Source organism: Arctopsyche grandis, chromosome 2, assembly GCF_051622035.1.
Source record: "Arctopsyche grandis isolate Sample6627 chromosome 2, ASM5162203v2, whole genome shotgun sequence".
Lineage (NCBI taxonomy): Eukaryota > Metazoa > Arthropoda > Insecta > Trichoptera > Hydropsychidae > Arctopsyche > Arctopsyche grandis.
The window spans coordinates 17958452-17977869 of NC_135356.1; the positions used below are offsets into that span (position 1 = coordinate 17958452).

At 33.1% G+C, this 19418-nt stretch overlaps 1 protein-coding gene across 1 annotated transcript in view; it reads right to left on the reverse strand.

The window, feature by feature from the left end:
• The window catches only part of LOC143922301 (discoidin domain-containing receptor 2-like), a 116732-nt gene extending 104684 nt beyond the window's left edge, over positions 1-12048 (reverse strand). The window contains exons 1-2 of the mRNA XM_077445527.1: positions 11998-12048; positions 1461-1567 (exon numbers count right to left, since the gene is read on the reverse strand). Coding sequence (XP_077301653.1) covers positions 1461-1557 — 97 coding nt within the window. The 5' untranslated portion in view covers positions 1558-1567; positions 11998-12048. The remainder of the gene's footprint in view (positions 1-1460; positions 1568-11997) is intronic.
• Positions 12049-19418: the final 7370 nt, after the last annotated feature.

Genomic DNA, 19418 nt, shown 5'->3' on the forward strand with positions numbered 1-19418 from the left:
ACTTGGCACCGTCGAATGCAAAATGACCCGTTAAGCGTCGGCCGATGATTAACGGCCAGCCGATTAATCACGCGGGCTCGTGTTTATTGTGAATGTCGCACTGTCGACAATGTGTCGCAAATGACGTTTCGGCCCCCGACGATGAAATATTCATCTGTGAATTATGCGGCTATTGTGCGGCTTGCTAGCTGTGACCGGAAGTGCGGGTAGGAAGTGGGAGGGTGGGGTGGGAGTTTGGTTGCGTGCGTTTTAACCCCTTAATGTCCCCCCCCCGCGCACTCCCTTAAAGATGAGACACGTTCTGGTTGGTCAGGCTCAACCCTTTCGTGACCATCGAAAGGAGCCAACGAATCTCGAGCAGATGCTGAGTCAAATAAAATGTTTGACCTTATGACCCTTTTGGATGAAATATTGTTTTATCGATACAATCAATTATTAGTTATATATGTATTATTAAGTTATAATTTCTTACAAACTTTTTATTACCAGTGCCATAGCGTAGTGCACTGGTAGAGCTACTGCATACCAGTAGAGAGGTAACGGGTTCAAGTCCCGGCCAAATACGCTGCTGGCGAGGTCTTGCGGTTATTAAAATACAGATCCAATAAATCGGTATCTTCCCTCTAGTTTTTTGCAAATTCAAGTTATTAGCAGTTCAAATTTGTTGAGTCTTTTAAAATGCTACCTACATAATGTATGTATGTCTCGCAAATTTGTTTCCATAGATGTCTCTATTTTATTTTATTTTATTCTATGTCCTGTCATGTTTGAAAAACTGTTAGTACTTCTTTACAAAAATAATCTAATCATATATGTATGTTTCTTTGGTATAATTCCTGCCATGGCACAAATGATGTAATGAAATAAAATAAAACTAACTTTACTTTCTTTTAACTCTTTTAGATGGGGTTCGACATTTTGTGAGTTGATTTTTAACCACATCTAATCTTCCGATCGCTTTGATAATTTATTGTCAATAAAAAATCAAATTTCTCCAACATGATGCTTGAGGAATTTAATAATTAACAAAATCATTAAAAATTACACTGAAATCATCTGTCAGATCGACACCAACCTCACAACCTCCAAACAACTTTAGACATTTCGTAGTTCAACAGTTATGACAGTTTCTTTCTTCACACTATCTTGTATATAAATTTTATATCAGAAGCTGTCACTATTTCTTATGCACATTTTTAATTCACTAATTTATTTCTACTATCAGAATAGCAAACGACTAAAATCATTCAAAGTAAAAGAATAAAAAAAGTTAGTCATTGATTTTACTACGCAATTACACACTGTTGTTGTTGCCCAATTTATTGCTATTTAGTACTGATTATAATACAGAGTTTTAAAATATTTAGAAATGAGAAATGATTTTTTATACAACGTGTCGTGGACTTGGTACAGTAGTGCTATCTTGAAAATTCGGAAATTGCTTGACTAAGTGTACTCACTTGATTCGAAAGCTGGAACATCTCCCATGACGACAGTGGCAAGCAAAAGGATGTAATAAGCTTCCATATTGAATATGAGTTCAATGTGTCGTGCCATGTATTCTCATCTGAAACAATTACAATATATATTTAATATAACTAAAATACAATAAACATATGAGCCGTTATATTTGAAAGTAGCAAAAGTTCAATTTTCAGTTCCGAAAAAAATATGTGTTTGACTTCATTCACAAATTGTTATCATTTTATTTCGATTTGTCCAGAATTTCGGAAAATGAGAATAAACGTATTACAGGCCACTATTATTATTTAATATTGTAAAAGGTTATATTTAATGTTTTGCGAGATATTTATCGGAATGAAGAAACATGGACTTTTGCCACATTCAAATATAACGGCTCATACATATATGTATATGTATGAGCCGTTATGGTATACATACATATGTATATACATATGTATATGTATATACCACTCCAATTGAAAACGCCTACAAAATTTTTATATATAATTTTTTTTTTTATGTGTAATTTTTATAATATTTTTTATTATATGTAAAATTTTACATAGTACAATATACGCAAGCTTATAAAAGCCAAAAAATGAATTGTTAAAAGGTAAAAAAAATGTTCATCATATGTTTGTAGCTACAAAACATACAAAAATAGAGAAATTTAAGGTGCATCCCGATATGTCTAAAAATGTTTACATATTGATTTTAAATATAGCCCAAGTATTATTTAAAACGCTGTCAGATACGAACGTGTATACATCCATATATGTATGTATGTACGTCGTATAAAATTCCATTGAAAAATAAGTCTAATAACGTCAGGTCAGAAATACAGAGACCTAGCAGGGGAAAGCGAATTTTCCGCAAACGAGAACACATTGTGGGGCGAGACCTTTATTAGTAATACATATATATATATATGTACGTATACGCCTCTGGCCATACATACATATATACATATATATACAATATAATACATCCGAAACTCCACCCGCGCATAACAAAATTTCACCCAAAAGTTATATTTATGAGGTTTGTGGCTCGGTCGAAATTGGCACAAAAATACAATTCAACCGGTGGCCCATAACGGTGGCTATGCTCCCCTGAAACTCGACATTCAGCATTATTATTGTGTGAAATATACACTGGAGAATGTGTAAGAACTGTGTATATAAATGATAAACCCATCTACATATGTACACGTGTATCTGCGTCTGTTTCAAATTAAAGTTTAAAATGCGAATGAGGTTTAATGTCGATTTGACTAACGTTTAGTGTGCCTTTTAGTATGCAATATCCAAACATATGTACATAGAGTGAGTTTAAAAGGAGGCGATTGTTTTTTGGTAAGTTAGCTACAATACAATATACATTGTATGAGCCGTTATATTTGAAAGTGACAAAATTTCAATTTTCAGTTCAAAAAAACACTATTTCTATTTGAATTAATTCACAAATTGCTACCACTTATTTTTATTCGATATGTCCAGAATCTCGGAAAAGCAAAATAAACGTATTCCAGGTCATCAATCCAATATTATTTTTAAATATTGTTAATTGTAAAATATTATGTTTAATGTTTTGTGAAATATTTCTAGAAATGAAGATAAGTGGACTTTTGCACTTTCTAATATAACGGCTCATATATACATATGTATGTACTAAATTTATTTTATTTTCATATTGGGTTATAGCAGGATTGCAGGATGATTTGGAAATGAATATACTTTTTTGTTATATACGGTGAAATGTAAAGTGCTCATAATCGACCAGAAAGAGAAGAGGAAGAAGTGCTCACTTAAAAAACTCGGCGATGGGAAAAGTTGTGTATCGAACGAAGTCGGTGGTTTAATGTTAAAATAATCCTCGGAGGGCTTTTTTCTTTCTCCTTGGAGAAGGGAGCTTTCAGCGCTTCATTACGACCACAGGTCAGAGGGTCAACAACGGCCCGCTCCCATCCTCCACTTCTTCTCCATCCTAGTGTCAACATGCCCTTCAAACAAGACGAGGGGTGGTGCCATGTTTCTCCAGTGGTACTTTTCTCGGTTTGTGTATAGTGGATGAAAGTATGTACCTTCGCCGAAGGAACGGACCACCACTTCACTCGGGGGCATCTAACGACGTTCTCGAAAAAAGTATCTCAAAATTATTATTTTGCCGCAGATACTTCAAAAATATATAATAATGGCAGGAAGATAAATATTGAAGTGAGCGAAGAAGTGTTGTTACGATTTTGCAACTGACAAGTGAGTTGTAAATTGCAGAAAACGGATTTTGGAATTTGGTAATAGCTTAAATTGGAGAAGACCTTTTGCATTATGGGGACTGCGTAAGAAATAATATAAAAATTCGAAAAAAAAAAATATTTACACTGCCTGGAGCCCATTAAAGTTTGTGTAGAAATCGTGATTTTTCATTTTTTTTAAACAGCTCTTTAGTAGTGTATTTATCAACTGGTCATCTTGTTTATTTGATTTTTGATCACCACTGAGAGACTTCTTAAAGGTTCATACATACGTATGTACATATGTGTGAACTAATCACAACTTTTCAGTATTTGTAGGCTAACATTTTGGGCCTGAAATCCCAACAAAAGTGATCAATCAGCAGTTATATATAGGAAGTGCAGTTTTAAAATATGGAAAAATAAAAATTGAGAAATATTAAAAGTTATTGACTATTACAACCACAATGATATACGTACAAATGTACATAAAATATATGGAACACAATAGTTGGAAGTGCTGTTAAACTCAATATCCGAGTATGCAAACCGCGAACACTTTACGAGTATCATCTCGCGGTTCGGAAAAGGAAAAATTTCATCTCAAAAGACGTGTAAATAAACAAAGCAACCGGAGCTGACTGTGCATTTTCACCGCAAACATGTGTAAGTTCATAATTTATGAAGCATAACGAAACGTATCGAGTAATGGGTGGGAAGGGATATTCGACTGTCCCTCTCCTCCTTCCCCTCGCTCCCCGTTCCCTGGACAGCCCTTTGATATATGATAATGTGCATCAGAGTTCATGGAAAAATTCTAGAGTCGTTCCCCATCCGTGACCGCAGCACTAATGGATCTCATCTGGTTCAATTTGGAGCGAGTGTACTGTTTCAAATACATAGTTACGACGATTGATTTTTTTCGAGGCATTCTTACAGATACGCTAATGCTGCAAGCTTTCAAAACAATTCGTTTTTTCAACTTCAAAGATATAAAAATTTACTACGGCATGCGATTATCCCTTTGTCGTATTTCGAAAATAGCATATGTAATGTACGCAAGAATAATATATGTACATATAATATGTATGAGTTTATTATTAACTTCTACATGATATTTAAATTATAAGGTTAATATTTGGCAAATAGATGTCGTAAATGCAAATTGGGAGGCTTATAACCAGAGTCAAAATAAGGTCAAAGTCAAAGCCAGAGTCTAGTTTTTAATACACAATTTATATCTCTGTACTTATGTATCTATGTATATAATGAATAAAAGTTTATTTTTTATTTCACGCAGATGGAAACTTCCAAAAAGCGTCGACAGTCAAATTTGGGGGTCTTAAATTGAAAATTTTTATCCATTATAAATATTCATTTTTATATATACATACATATGTGTATAAATATATAAATAGGCAAACTTTTTCTGTATTAAAAAAATGTTGAAATATGTATAATCACAATTTTCCAGGGGATAAAATACGACCTCTTTACTAGTGCGAATCATAGCTTGACATAAAAACTCTGCGTATATCAATAAGATATGTACGGAGTTCCCAGAGTATATGTTATTTAATCCACATCAGCCATATCTGATTTATTAAAATAAAATATCTAATTCTTATTATTGGTATTATACAGGTGCTGTTCACTTGTTAAATACGTGCAGTTCACACGGGCGGCCGAACTCCAGGGGCGGACTTCAAAGAATTTCAGATTAGTCTTCCCTCAAGAAAAACCCTCGCTCGTTCTAATTCATACAATATGTATACTAAGTCAGCTTCAAGGCATCGTAATTATTGTTCGTGCTGACCACCAGGCCCGCCCCGTTCAATTCGCATGGGCGACTGAACTCTAATTATTAAATAAGATTCATTTCGCTTGAAATTATTTCAATAACTGCTATAGGAAAATATTCCATTTGAAAACATGCCGGGCTTGGTGTTATACCATATTTGTGCCGCTTTTCAGCACATATGTACATATACATACATACATACTTCTTCGCAATCTTCGCAATTAAAAACAGTGGTAATGCAATAATTTTCAATAAAAAACATCATAATGCGTACTCAAGCTTCTGTGAAGAAATTGCGTGGCGTTCGCAGTATTTATTTTAAGGTGAAAATACAGCGCATACATATGAGGGGAAGTCTGTCGCTAATAATTTTTGTTGTGCGTAATACGAAACTGGCGTGTTCGTTTCATCTGGGGTTGTTTTTTTCCTAGGCCCAAGCTATCGTGTTACTGTCGGCGCCGGAACCAACTTGAAAGGATTCAAGAAGTTCATATCGTCTTTATTCACCACTTTGGAGAGCGAGTGTCGCATTTTCCGTCGGAAAAATTGAGGAAAACTTCGACAGAAGGCGAGTGCGCTACGCTCCAGACGCGCCAAAGTAAAAGTTTTAAATAGCCGTCGGGTATGAAATCCAACGAATAGAAAGTACTCTATTATTAAATCGCACTATATAATCCAATGTGTCGATCTTGTAATAAAACGATATATTTTAGTATTACACGACGAGTTAAATGGTGAGGATATAGTCTCACCATTTTTAGCTCGTAATAAATTTAAATTGACTGTTTATCAAAGACGTACATACATACACTAGATTGGAGCGAAAAACGAGAATTTTGATTTTCATCGATGGACTTAGTGGAAAAATTTCTTTGTAACAAGAGAAGTATAAATAAAAAAATCATTGGTTTTAAACAATGTCCTGCACCTCCAACCAATTGATTTATATAATACTAGTTGTTTTACCCGGCTTCGCTTAGTATTTGTAATATAAACAGCTTAAATATGGCGAATCTTAAATATTAATATTAGAAACTTTGACTTGTTTTCGATTTCCAATCAAAAATACTTACATACATATATACAAAGTCTCTGTTGAAATTATATACAAGATTAACAAAAATTTTCAATATCAAAATCGACAATAGTTTTGATTTCGTATAATCAAAAAAAAAAAACAATCTTTTAATATTCTCCTATTGAGGTGTAATTTGGGTCGATTATGATGAGTTTTGACTGGTAAATTAGAATTCAAAGTTACTGTTTCGCTCGAAAGTCCCCATACAAAGCAGATTTCGCTCGCAATGGGTGTTGTTATGGAGGAAGCGTTATTTTTAGAAAATCGTAATTTTTTTCATGTTTTCGGGAATAATTTGAAAATAAAAGTCGTTAAAAACTTCCTTAAATATATCTTTAATGTGAACACAAAAATATTTGAAAAAAATCAATGATTTTAAGAAATGTAAGGAGACCTATGTGTAAATAGCCTGTTTAGATGTAAACTTTGACATTTTACTTCAAAATACATAAGTCATTTTCGCTTCCTTAAGTTTCATAAAATCCGTAATTAACCTAAGAAGCTTTCAACGACTTCTTTTTTCAAAGTAACGACGGAAACATGAAAAAAAATGTCGATTTTTTGAAAATAGCGCTTCCTTCATACAAACACTACTTGCGAGCGCTGAGCGCTTTGTATGGGGACTTTCGAACAAAATGGCGTCTAAATTATCTTTAATCAGTAAAAATATCATAAACGTCTCAAATAAACTTCAATAGGTGAATATTAAAATGTGTATAATATTGATGCCTAAAGAGATATGTACATATATGAAATAAACTACTTTTTCTAGATTTTTGTCGAGATAAATCCACTGGTTGGAGGCACATTACATTGTTTAAAATTAGTGAAATTTTTTATTTAACCATCCTCTGATACGGCAAAAGTTGTCCACAACGTCCATCGACCAAAAACCAAAATTAGAATTTATACAATAACCAATTGCTGAAAGTTTTCCATCACAACAAAATAATAAATATTATACGACAGCTAATAGTAAGGGAATCGGGTCAAATATTCCAATCATCAGACCTCGCGTGAAAATGGCACAAAAGATGCAATTTCCCGATCGACTCGGCGCTGCCGAAGCGATAGCAAAAATCGTCATTGGCACGTTCATACTTAAATAAATTGTAAAGTCGGCACGAACGCGTCATAAGATTGGCCGCACCTGGTGCAGCTGGCGATAAAAGTTACATCGGTAATTGGAAAATTCGCTTCGGAATGGAAATCGTGTAAATTTCCTGCTTCAAAACTTCGAAAATTCAAAGCTCGTTATATCGGCACATATGATATGTGAAAACTAATGGAGATAGGCCTCCGGCTAGCGAAACGGGAGTTTCCACACGCAACAGGTGAAATATTCAACGCATTAAGCAGATCGAGTTTCGGATTTAGCTCCGATCCGATCTCTACCGGTCCGGGACATCCCTGACATCCCCTGCTCTCCATCTACCCTCCTAGCAAGCCCCTCCTGATTTAATGGGACGCGTTGAAGGGAAGGTGGAAAAAGTATATGCGGAGCGCTCTCATTCTGGGGGGCGGGGGGGGTTAATTTATCAACCGCGACGGCCATTCTATGCCTTCAAATTGATTTTAAAATGGCCGATAAATCTTCGCTGAATCGTTGATTGGAGTGGGGTAGAGGGGTGGAAAAATTTTACGCGTTTCGTCAATTTTCACAATATCTATACAACAATACATACAATTTAAAATGTTGATAGTTGAACTTAAAATTGCCACCTGCTCATATGCAGATGGTTGGCTATTTTTATTTAATTTCTTGAACTTAAATTAAACGGAATTATGTATATTTATTAAGTACTTTTGGGTTTTTGAAATAAATTCAACAAAGTACCTAACAATCGATGTTACTGAATAGGACCAAATATTTGGAACTAAAACTTATTTTTGACTTTCTTAACTTAAATAAAAAAAACAGTCAACAGTGTGAGTAGTAGTAAATAATTTTTGATGGATCATAATTATACATATTAAAATAGTCTGTAGAAGAAAGTGCTTACAAGATATTCTAAAACTGTTTGAAAAGATTTTGATTTGAATGAATATTTTTATAATAATATTATTATTTGGATGAATATATTTGATTTATATTTTACATAGTTCCTGGGATTAATTTCGAAACAAGTAACATATATTTAAATTAGTAGTGGATAGTGATATAAGCCAGCGTTTTAATTTTTTCATCTGTCAAAAATGGCTTTTTGATCTGTAAAATGCCAGCTAATTCTACGAGTCATTATTTATTACATGTAGTAAGCTAAGAAATTAAATTTGGGATCTAGAGATGAAAAACTATATCGGCAGGCGATTGATACTGATGCTTTACGTCCATTAAAAAAACTCTTATTGTGGTAGATACTACGAGTGTACATATTCCATGGAGATTTTCAATAATTAAAATGGAAAGCTCTCTTTTTGCAGCAAAACAACGATGGCATTGTTTTTCCAAACGAAACAAAGCCACTCGCGCAGGGAAGAGCTTCAGTTCTTGTTTAGAAAAAATATGTACATATATAGACATACAAAACAGAGTGCAAAAAAAAACTACATACTCTACTTATGTGCATATGTACATGTCGTACTTGTACAAAGTATACGTGCGAAACGGGAAAAAATGCATATGCATAGACGAACCCGCAAACAACTCTAGCGCATAACACAGTCCAGTAAGAAGACAATGGCCGAAAAGGAAGATCTTTGTCATCTGAAAATCCCGGTCCGGATATTCCAGATTTTTAGAACAGATGTGCGTGTGCAAGTTTTTTTTTTATTATTATTATTTAGCTCTGTATGACAAAAAGACCAGTCACGTGTGGAAAATGCTCATTGTTCGTACTATGATTTCCTGTGCATTGTTTGTATAATACGTACATATGTATGTACATACATACATATGTGGTCTGACACTCGGTACGATGCAAGTCTAGTATAAAAATAAATAAATAAAAACTGACATAAAAAGTGCATGCATCGACTAAAATATCAATTCAATATTTTCAGTAAATATTTAATTAGCGGTAAATATAATACGGTTTCCAATGATATGTTAAAACTAATATGTATCTGCTAATGTAATTTTTTAAATGGTTGATCGAATTATGTACTATGCATACATAAGTATCTACACATTTAAACGGTTCTGGGTAAGCCGCAGAAAAGTTAGTTTGACACCGGAATGAGTAGCCATGTCGCTAATCGCCACAAATATAGTGAATTGGCCATGAAAGTGTGATGGAAAATTAAAGTTTTCCAGATTTCTAATGAAACCTCTTTTCTTGGGATATTACGAAAGTTAGTATGATTATTATTCTGCCAATTATTGCATGTATGTAGATAAGTGGTAATTCAAATGAAAAATGGCTACTTTTATACATTGCCTATTTTATATGTTGGGTGAAAAAATACTAAAAAAATAAGTGTTTAATTAAAATTTATTATTTAAATCATTTTGACGCAATTATTATTCAACAGTAGTCCCGTAGAAACATTTTTGTTTTGTAAATTGCCCTTGGAAAATTCTCATAATGAAAAACAGTAAAATATTGGTTCCACTAAAAAATGAAAAGAAAAAAGAAAATATTACACGTGATTACAATTGTCTTCAGTTTTTTTTCTTCTTAAATTTCTTACTATTTTCATACTACTTACTGAACCGATCTAATGACTTTTAACCGAAAAGGCAAAGTATTGCCAAATTATGAGGTTTATAAACTCGCGGCACCTTTTCAAACTCAAATTTTGGCAAAAAGGTTCACCATCGCTAATCTAAACAGTTCCCTGAGTACACATTACGGAGCCATAAAACGAAGCTCGGTCATTAACTTAGATATCCCATCCTCAATTTATAGCCGATGAAAAATGAAAATGGTTCATTTATAAGTCTAAGTACACTTCTCGATATCATATTTTCACTGGATTAGCACTTGCCTTACTGTATTAAAAAAATCCGCAGGCCACTGTGCTGAAAGGCAAGCGTCCAGTAAAAAATGCGTCATTTAAGTTGAAATAATGTAAAATTTGCGAGGTTTATTATTTTAATTAGCTTTAAAAATCATTTTATCATGTACTAGTGGTTTTACCCGGCTTCGCTCGGTATTTGTAATATAAACCGTTTAAATATGACTAATCTAATAGTAAACATTTTATTAAATTTATTTGAATAGTTTTTTTTATTTAATTGACTGTCACGCAGAAACGTTTAAACATATATACTCTCTTTCGAAATTATATGTATACCAGAATCCGGCGCTAGCGCCCTCGGAGCTTTCGCCCCTAGGGATTTGCCCTCTAGGGCTTCGCCCCCGTGGACTTTGAATCCTTTGAATCGAAAAAAATCAAATCGGCGACTATGAATCGAAAAAAAATGAATCGAACTTGTCACCTACGAACGAACCAACCAACGAATGTTACATACAAAGTCTCTTTCAAAATTATATATTAGATTAAACGTCGAAAAATATAAAATAAGTGCAAGAGATGAAGAAAATAACGACTGAAACAGAGCAGTCATTCCAAGGTGGATATCATTCTCACACTCACCGTTGAGCGCGGTGCGTACTGAATTCCGCTTCCTTCTCGCATCTGTGAGGAACGTGTACAAGGGGCTTTCCACGAAATAATTATCAATGTTTTTATTTCGTAATGGCATAATTCGAATCATTGAGGTTTTGATGAGGAATATATGTACATAAAATATGAAGACCATGCTATCCATCATAGTGTGGTAAGTGTTAAAAAAACGGAAAATCCCTACAACACCACATGTTATGTAGCATTTGATAAATTACGCGAATGAAAAGATGTACACAGAAGAGTGCAATCTCGCCTATAATGACGTTGCCGTTAGAAAATTGGTTTTTCTCCGACACTTAACGACTAATTAAGCCTCAAAGCACTCACTTTGCGGCGCCTTTATTGGCGTGCGCTCTACATACTGCAGTTTTCATGTGACTTGGCAAATTTTCAAAAGACTCCCGCGAACACGTTTATTTAATAATTTTTTTTAATAACGTCTAGCGCACTTCCAACCTTGGACTATCGCCTCCACCATCCCCCGCTTTTAACCCCTTACAACGCCTTGGTTTTGCCCCACCCGCGTCCGTAATGGACTATGTCTATTTGGTGCGGTGCAATTCCATAAATACGGCCATAAAATGAGGGATGACTTTTATGGCCTCCGACTAGTTCGTGTCTTTCGTGCCGTACGTGCCTTTCGCGTTTACAAACACGAATGCATTACAACTCTACTTTTAAACGTTTATGACGCAACAATGGCGATAGATATGTACAAATACGAATGTATTATAGACGATACAGTGATAGTGCGTGTCTCCTCGATAATCTATAATGATTATTTTGTCGCCAAAGCAAGGAATGTTAGAATTTGACATACATATGCATATTTATTTATGTACATACATTTGAAACTGCGGATTTTGATGTAATGAATAGCTTTGTGGGCTTCGATATCTGTAACAAATTAAAAAAATACTTTTAGTTATATAATATTTATAATTTTATAATACTTAATGTGTCTTCTATGTGTTTTTCGAAAGATTCAAAGATTTTGAGTATAAGTACATCTGTACATATGTATGTATTAAAAAAAAACATAAAATCTATTCTAAAAAGTAAATTTTATATTTCAATATTTTATAATTTTTTTTATTTTAAATTTATATATAAATCGGGTTATTTTTTTAATGTTGATAAAGTGCGAAAGCATTCCGAGGGCTTCATTTTAGGAAAGTTCAAACAATTTTTGTTAGATTTGTTACGCAAAATTACCTTATCAATTTAAGAAAGTATGAAAATTACCTTGCTAAAAAGCATACGTTCACTATTTTGTAGTTTACCAAAATCATTTAGCCTCTTGTCATTATCACCTATGTATATTACATGTGTATTATAATTACATACATATGTAGAAATGTATAAATATATGTACATGTATATGTATATGTATGTATGTATTATTTCTTATCTTTCTATTTTCATTTAGCGCTTTTTTATAACATACATTATTTTTTTCATACTTTATGAAATTTCAAAAGTTAATTTTTCAATTGAAATTTTTGCATATCCACTTATCAGTAGTGCCTTTAAAATATTTATTATTATTGTACCTATGAACATACATATATTGTTCTCAATGTAATAAATCTTGGAATATAAATCGGCTATGCTGAAAAATAATAAAAGTGAGATATCGTTAAGCTCAGCGCCAGGAACATTTGTCTTTATTACTCAGTGAAATTTTAACAGTCTCTTCCGTCTTTTTCTGTGCGTTTATTATTTTATTATTTCATACTTTTTTATGCTTTTGACGTACGTAAATTTTGATAAATCGAGACGCGCTTTGTTGCGAAGTCGTAATTAGCACCGGCACACAATAATGGTGCCTTTTTGCACGAATACCAGGGATGAAAGTAACAGGGATATTAAAACTGAAAGCTATACGTCAGCGGTCACCAACCTACGGCCCGCAGGCCCGAGCCGGTCCGCGAAAGATTTTCATCCGGCCCAAGGATATTGCGATATTGGCCTGATTTTTAAAAACTAATTTAAAATGAAAACTTTTTGAGCTTATTAAAATTATTGCCTTGATCGTGATATTTTATATAAAAAAAAATCAAATTCCTTCACAATTTCTATTGGGGTATGGCTTCCAAGTCGTTAAGACCCAAATGAAATGCAAAAAACAACTTTCCGTTTAGCTTGGCGACCGTGCGTCATTTGTTTTCCTTGTTCTGAGAATTTATCTAAAACTATACCTATTCAGAATTTTCTGATCGAAAATTGTATTCAAAATATTAAATTATTACAGAAAGCGTTTGAAGATAGACTTATAGATTTTAAAAGTAATTTAAAAGTTTCAATTTTTCCAAATTCATTTGATATCCATATCAACGATATCGAAGAAGATTTTCAATTAGAATTAATCGATCTTCAAGCGAATGATGGTTTGAAGTCAATATTCAAAAATGAAACGTTAATTAAATTTTATACTATATTGGAGGAGTCTGATTATCCAAATATACAAGCATTTGCTGGAAAAATCTTTTTTTGCGATATGCAATTTTTGCGATTTTACATTTGCGAACAGACGTTTTTCAATATGAAATATATTAAATTAAAAAATCGCGTTTAACCGATTGGCATCAGGAAATTTTTTTACCAGATTTGAAATTTGAAACCAGACATTATAAAATTAGTTTCTGAAAATTAGTTTCTAAAATCTGAACATATTTTTGTTCCATCAATAATTTTGAATTATATGTACACACCTGTATGTAAAAAGAATAAAATAAATAAATGTAATAATTTTAATGATTTTTTAATAGCTACCAACCTTTTTACAGACATACATAAACACGTATGCATAATTTAGGTATAAAATCCATGTTCGCATTATATACAAATATGCAAATAAATTTTACCTTTTTAATTTATTGGAAAAAATGTACATACATACATATGTATATAAAAAATATAAGCAAAATTGTTTGAATTGGATTCCAATATGTTTTTTTTTCATCTGACCCTCCATACTTTTCAAAATTCTGAATCGGCTCATTTCTCAGAAAGGTTGGGGACCTCGCTATACGTCATAGAGATAGAGATAACCTAAGGACTTAAAAATCTTCAATAGTAAATAATTATAGTTCCACCTAAATATAATAAATATAAATACAATATCATTGGAGGTATGTAAGTGCGAATCTTAATTTAAGTTTGTAGAAGTCAATCCAAATATGAGATAATATGTATAATTTATGATCTTGTTTTCTATGTAATGTATTAAATTTTTTCCGTTTATTTTCATCTATACAAATCATTCTCAATATGAAAATTTTCAATTTAAATTACAGGCTTTAACTAAAAGCTAAATACACAACTGAATATGTTTTTGATACGTAATTTCAAAAAGTGTACAGCGTATTTTAGAAAGTTTACAGCAAGTTTTCCAACAGTACAATGAAAAATGAAATTGTTAATAGGATTTTGAGATTGGAAATAGAGAATTGTAAATACTAACATTAAAGTTAAACAAATATTAATAACAAAAAATGTGTTTAAAATAAATGAAGCTCAATTGATGAAGCCTGGCAAAGTAGTAACTATTATAATATGTATGTAAATACATATGTATATATTTTATCAAATATAAAAAGCTTTTACAATTATAAAAAAGCGCAATTATTCTCATTATCCCGTTATTTCAAACAGTATATGTATATTTTTAAGGCATAAAGATTATTTCAAAAATTGAAAAAAGTTTTAATTTAAGTTAGGACATTTACTACAACGCTAGCTTCCGGATTTATAAAAAAATATTTATTTTTGTGAGACAACATAAATAATTAAGTTAAATAAAAGTCAATTATCCTCAGAAATTTATTGAATATAAAAAGCAACAAAATGTTGAATAATTAGAAAATTACTTGTTTATATTTACGTATACAAATTACAAGCGTTTAAATTTGTATGCACATTTTGAATATGTGGTAGTTTGAAAAGTGTTTAGTTTTGATTACTTATGAAAAGTTTTTACTGAATAGACTATGCTTTCACTTTCATTGTTGTAGGGTGTATTCAAAAGGGTTCACAGTGGTGCCTTGGTGAGAGAAAGTTTGAATGGAACTGTTCTAACCGACCGCTCTACCAACCGATGCATTATTCATGATATTGTTGGTTAAGAGATAATATTAGATCTCATAATAGCACCGTTTCAATTTTTAAGTACCGTGCACCCAAACTTATACAGTCGGGATCGTCCAAAGTTTGATTTTAATTTAAACGAAACGCATCCGACGGTTTTATGCGACAGCGCCGTATATTCTTAAGGGCATATTTAAATTCAACGAGTTTTTCCCAACGGGCGGTGTAAGTTTTTCACGACTTTTCTTTACCGCGCTTCCATAACGATTACGACTACGTTCGTTCGATATAAAACGATACGACACTACTAGTATGTATGCATGTGTGCATATCTGTGTTTTTAAAGTAAGAATCGTTTTCATATATGTATGTAATACTACATAATAACGCAAGTTGAGGCTTTGGAATGCAACATGAAACATTTCTCAAATTGTATTATATGTGAAGCTGTCAGTTACATGGAGCAATTTTGTATATGCTCTTCAGTTACGTATTCACCATGTTGATCTTCAATCCCACCAGTTGATTGTCTTTCAAAAAATTTGAATTTCATCTCTTTCGGGAAGTAAAAGATTTTTTAATTGGAAAACACATGCATATGTTGTTAATATCCACCAAATTTCTATCAAATAGTTCAAGGAACTGGCTGATTTTTTCAACAAATCATTATCAAACTCGTCTCTTGATCCAAAGATCTTAAAAATGTTTGGTTTGTTCATGACAGTTTCTTTTTGCTAATGATATTTAATTCAGGGGTCAGTTACTAAAATAAATTACCAGCGCAAACTAATAAATCTTTACCAAGTTTGACCCACTGAATTTGAATATGACAATGATTTTGTGAATTTGAATATGCCAAAAAACTGTAAAAATTTTATATACGCTCATATCTCATAAACAAGAAAAAAATAATTCTCATATTCTAATTCAGTGGGTCAAACTTAGTGATTATTGATTGTTCTCCGCTACATTAAGTAAAGAACGCGTTTTTTCTTGTTCAGTGTAATCAGTGTGTGGCGAAATGAGCCCTTTATACAAATATATGTACATATATTTGTACATGGTTAAAAATTTGTATTTCAATTACATGGTCAGTTTAATTTAACAGACACGTAGTTCGCTAATTGACATATGAAGTTCCCTTTTGCTATTATCCACAATTTAATGGTTTTTTGAAGCCAAAAACACGTGAGTGACTTTCCAATTTTTATAACGGCCATTTTGAAGAATTCTACAAAAGTAATAACGCGTATATGTAGCAACTGGTCATTTAATTTAAAAACTACTGTTATTTTCTTTTAACAAATTTTTTTATGTACTTTAACTTAAAAGATACATTGAATGAAAAATATACAAATTGTTATTAGTTTGTGACAAAACATTTCTTACAAACAAAGTGATATTTGTGTAATGTATGTATGTATTATGCAAGTGGATTCAATTCGATGGGGGTTTTAAAAATTTACATTCGCAGTTTTCGCGGAACGTCGAACATGTCGATATGTGAGTTTGCGACCGGAACCTCCGGTTTTCGCCGAGTCGCCAGCGCCACCATTTCCGGTCGGCGAACGCGCGCGAATGCAAATGCGAAACGTTGCCGTTTTATGGAGGCCAACGAGCGGCCCAATAACCGAATGTTTGGTCCGAGTTTTGGGATTATAGCCGGTACTGGTCGTAAAATGCTGCTTTAGTATCGTGTCAGCTTTTGCATGTCGTATTGATTGCAAATTTTCATAATCAATCCCTACCTCTTTTATTCGCGGAAACGGTTCATCACACCTACATACATCATCATTTATAGCCATTTACCATGCACTGCTGGATGAAGGCCTCTCCAACGCGCTTCCACTCGTCTCTGTTTTGCAGAACTCTCATCCCACCACTTTTCTAGTATCCTTCTAATATCCGGCATTTTGCAATTCTTCAGGTACCATTCTAGCATTTCGTTTGTTCACTTTTCGTCTATTCTTACAAAAACGTGAACCACCCATTGCCATTTCAATCTCTCTACTTTCATACTTCTTACCCATGTATTCCATTTCTACCATTCCTCGTTACGCTATATTCATACATAGCCAGCAGTATGGCTCAGTGGGTGCGTTTATTTTTAGCACCAAGAGGTTATTGGGTTAGATCCCGGGCTAATATTTAATACTGTTGGTTCAAATCGATAGTTTCTTATCAGTTCATCAAAATTGGCAAAAAAATCATCCTACCTGCTGTCACAAATCTTCTGTATTTAATGTATGTACAATGTGTAAAAAATTATGTACAAGTCTTTTATGTACAAATTATATAAAATTATATCCATAGATGTCTCAATGGATTAATTAATTGTTAATTTGTGTTCTTCAGGCTATCGAAATACAGTGATTTGTGTAATATAATGCTGCATTGTTTGTAATTAATTGTCTATGAAGGCACATTGGGGTAAAGCCTTCCTGGTGTATCTGGTATATCCAATATCTGGCCAGCAGCACAGCCAATGATTGAACCAATGATCACACAATTGAACGCATTACATTCTAACCAATTGATCTATGCTGCTATTTACTTATTATTCTTATACTATATATTGTTGCGTAGGGGTGGGTGGAGAATCCAAAGAAAAGGCAAAAGTCGCTTCACAGCATTTATTGAGTGATTAAGGAGATCCACGCACTGCCAGTGCTCCGTCCAGAATGCCTTCATATGGCATTAGTACCTGCTTATAAAGGGCAGGTCGCTCACTGCATTTTCCTCGACGCGTTTGTTTACCTATTGTTATAGTCACGTACCAGATATGCAGTCTCACAGTCTCGCGCTGTCAGTTCTGAGAATTCTAGCGGGAAGCGACCGAATGCTGTCCATTTGGGGGGGTCTCCATTGTTAGCCGACAACACTTAAGCCTGGAGATAATCCTCGAAATCCACTTATAATGGCGGCTCCTTTTAGCATTTGCTACAATATATTATATATTATGTATGTATAGTAACTTTGACATTCTTAAAAATATTGAATCAATTACGGCGTCGGTAAATTTTTTGCGAGAAATTTTCAGAACACGTACAATTTTCAGATAAGCCGAATTTCGGGAAACGTTGGTTGGGATTTCGCGAATACGCGTGTAGGAACGTTTATTTTTTCCGCGTCGAGACAGATAAGGGACGACACGCGAAAAGCTCGTTTTTCACGCGCGAAATCTGTTTTGTCTTTGGGCAACCGAGCCGAGGATTATCACCATGCCCTTCCTCCCTTTTCATCCCTCCCATTTCACTCCACCCACTCACCACACCATCGGACACTTTGGCAGACACGACAAAAGGCGAAAGTGAAATCATATCGCGTCGACACCGTTAATCGTGGCTAAGTGGACACGACGATAAATCGCCGGACAAAGCGAGACAGGGCGAGGACGATCGATCATTGGTCCTGCACTAACTAAGGGCACAACAACACCCTTTGTCGCAGCATCAAATCATTATCTGTATTTATAAAAAAAAAATAAATGCAAAATTATGTTTTTTTTATTTCTTTTTTCAAATACATAATATTAAACAAAAATTTTTCCTTAATAAATAGGTTCTGTTATAATACGCAGTAAAAAAATTGTATCCAAGCAAAGATTTAATGAACAAATAAAAATATGAAATTAATCGCATTCATTTGAGATGATTAAAAATGTTTTTCCCAAAGAAAGTGTCTTTTCCAACACATTGTCTCGTTTTTATTTGGATGATGTCCAACAAAATACTGAGAAAATACATTTAGACGCAAAACATTTAACTTTCACATGCATCATGCATACATATACATTCATAATATGTACAAAATCAGGGCTTTGGAGCGGAGCCCGGGTGTCCCGTAAATATTTCATTGAATTAAAAGCGTCCAAAAATATTAAAACCAGTGAGTTCATGTATTTTTATTTTAAAAATAGTTGTTTCGTTATTATTGATACATGCACACATATGTGGATGTTTTAAATTATATTTTTAAAAAGTTGTTTTCAATTTTATTAAAAAAAATTAAATTATACGATTTAAATTTAAAGATGGATCGCTATGAAAAAATATAATATACTAGTGGTTTTACCCAGCTTTGCTCGGTATTTGTAACATAAACCGCTTACACATGGCTAATCTAATAGTAAACATTTTATTAAATTTGTTTGAATAGTTTTATTTTATTTAAATTTA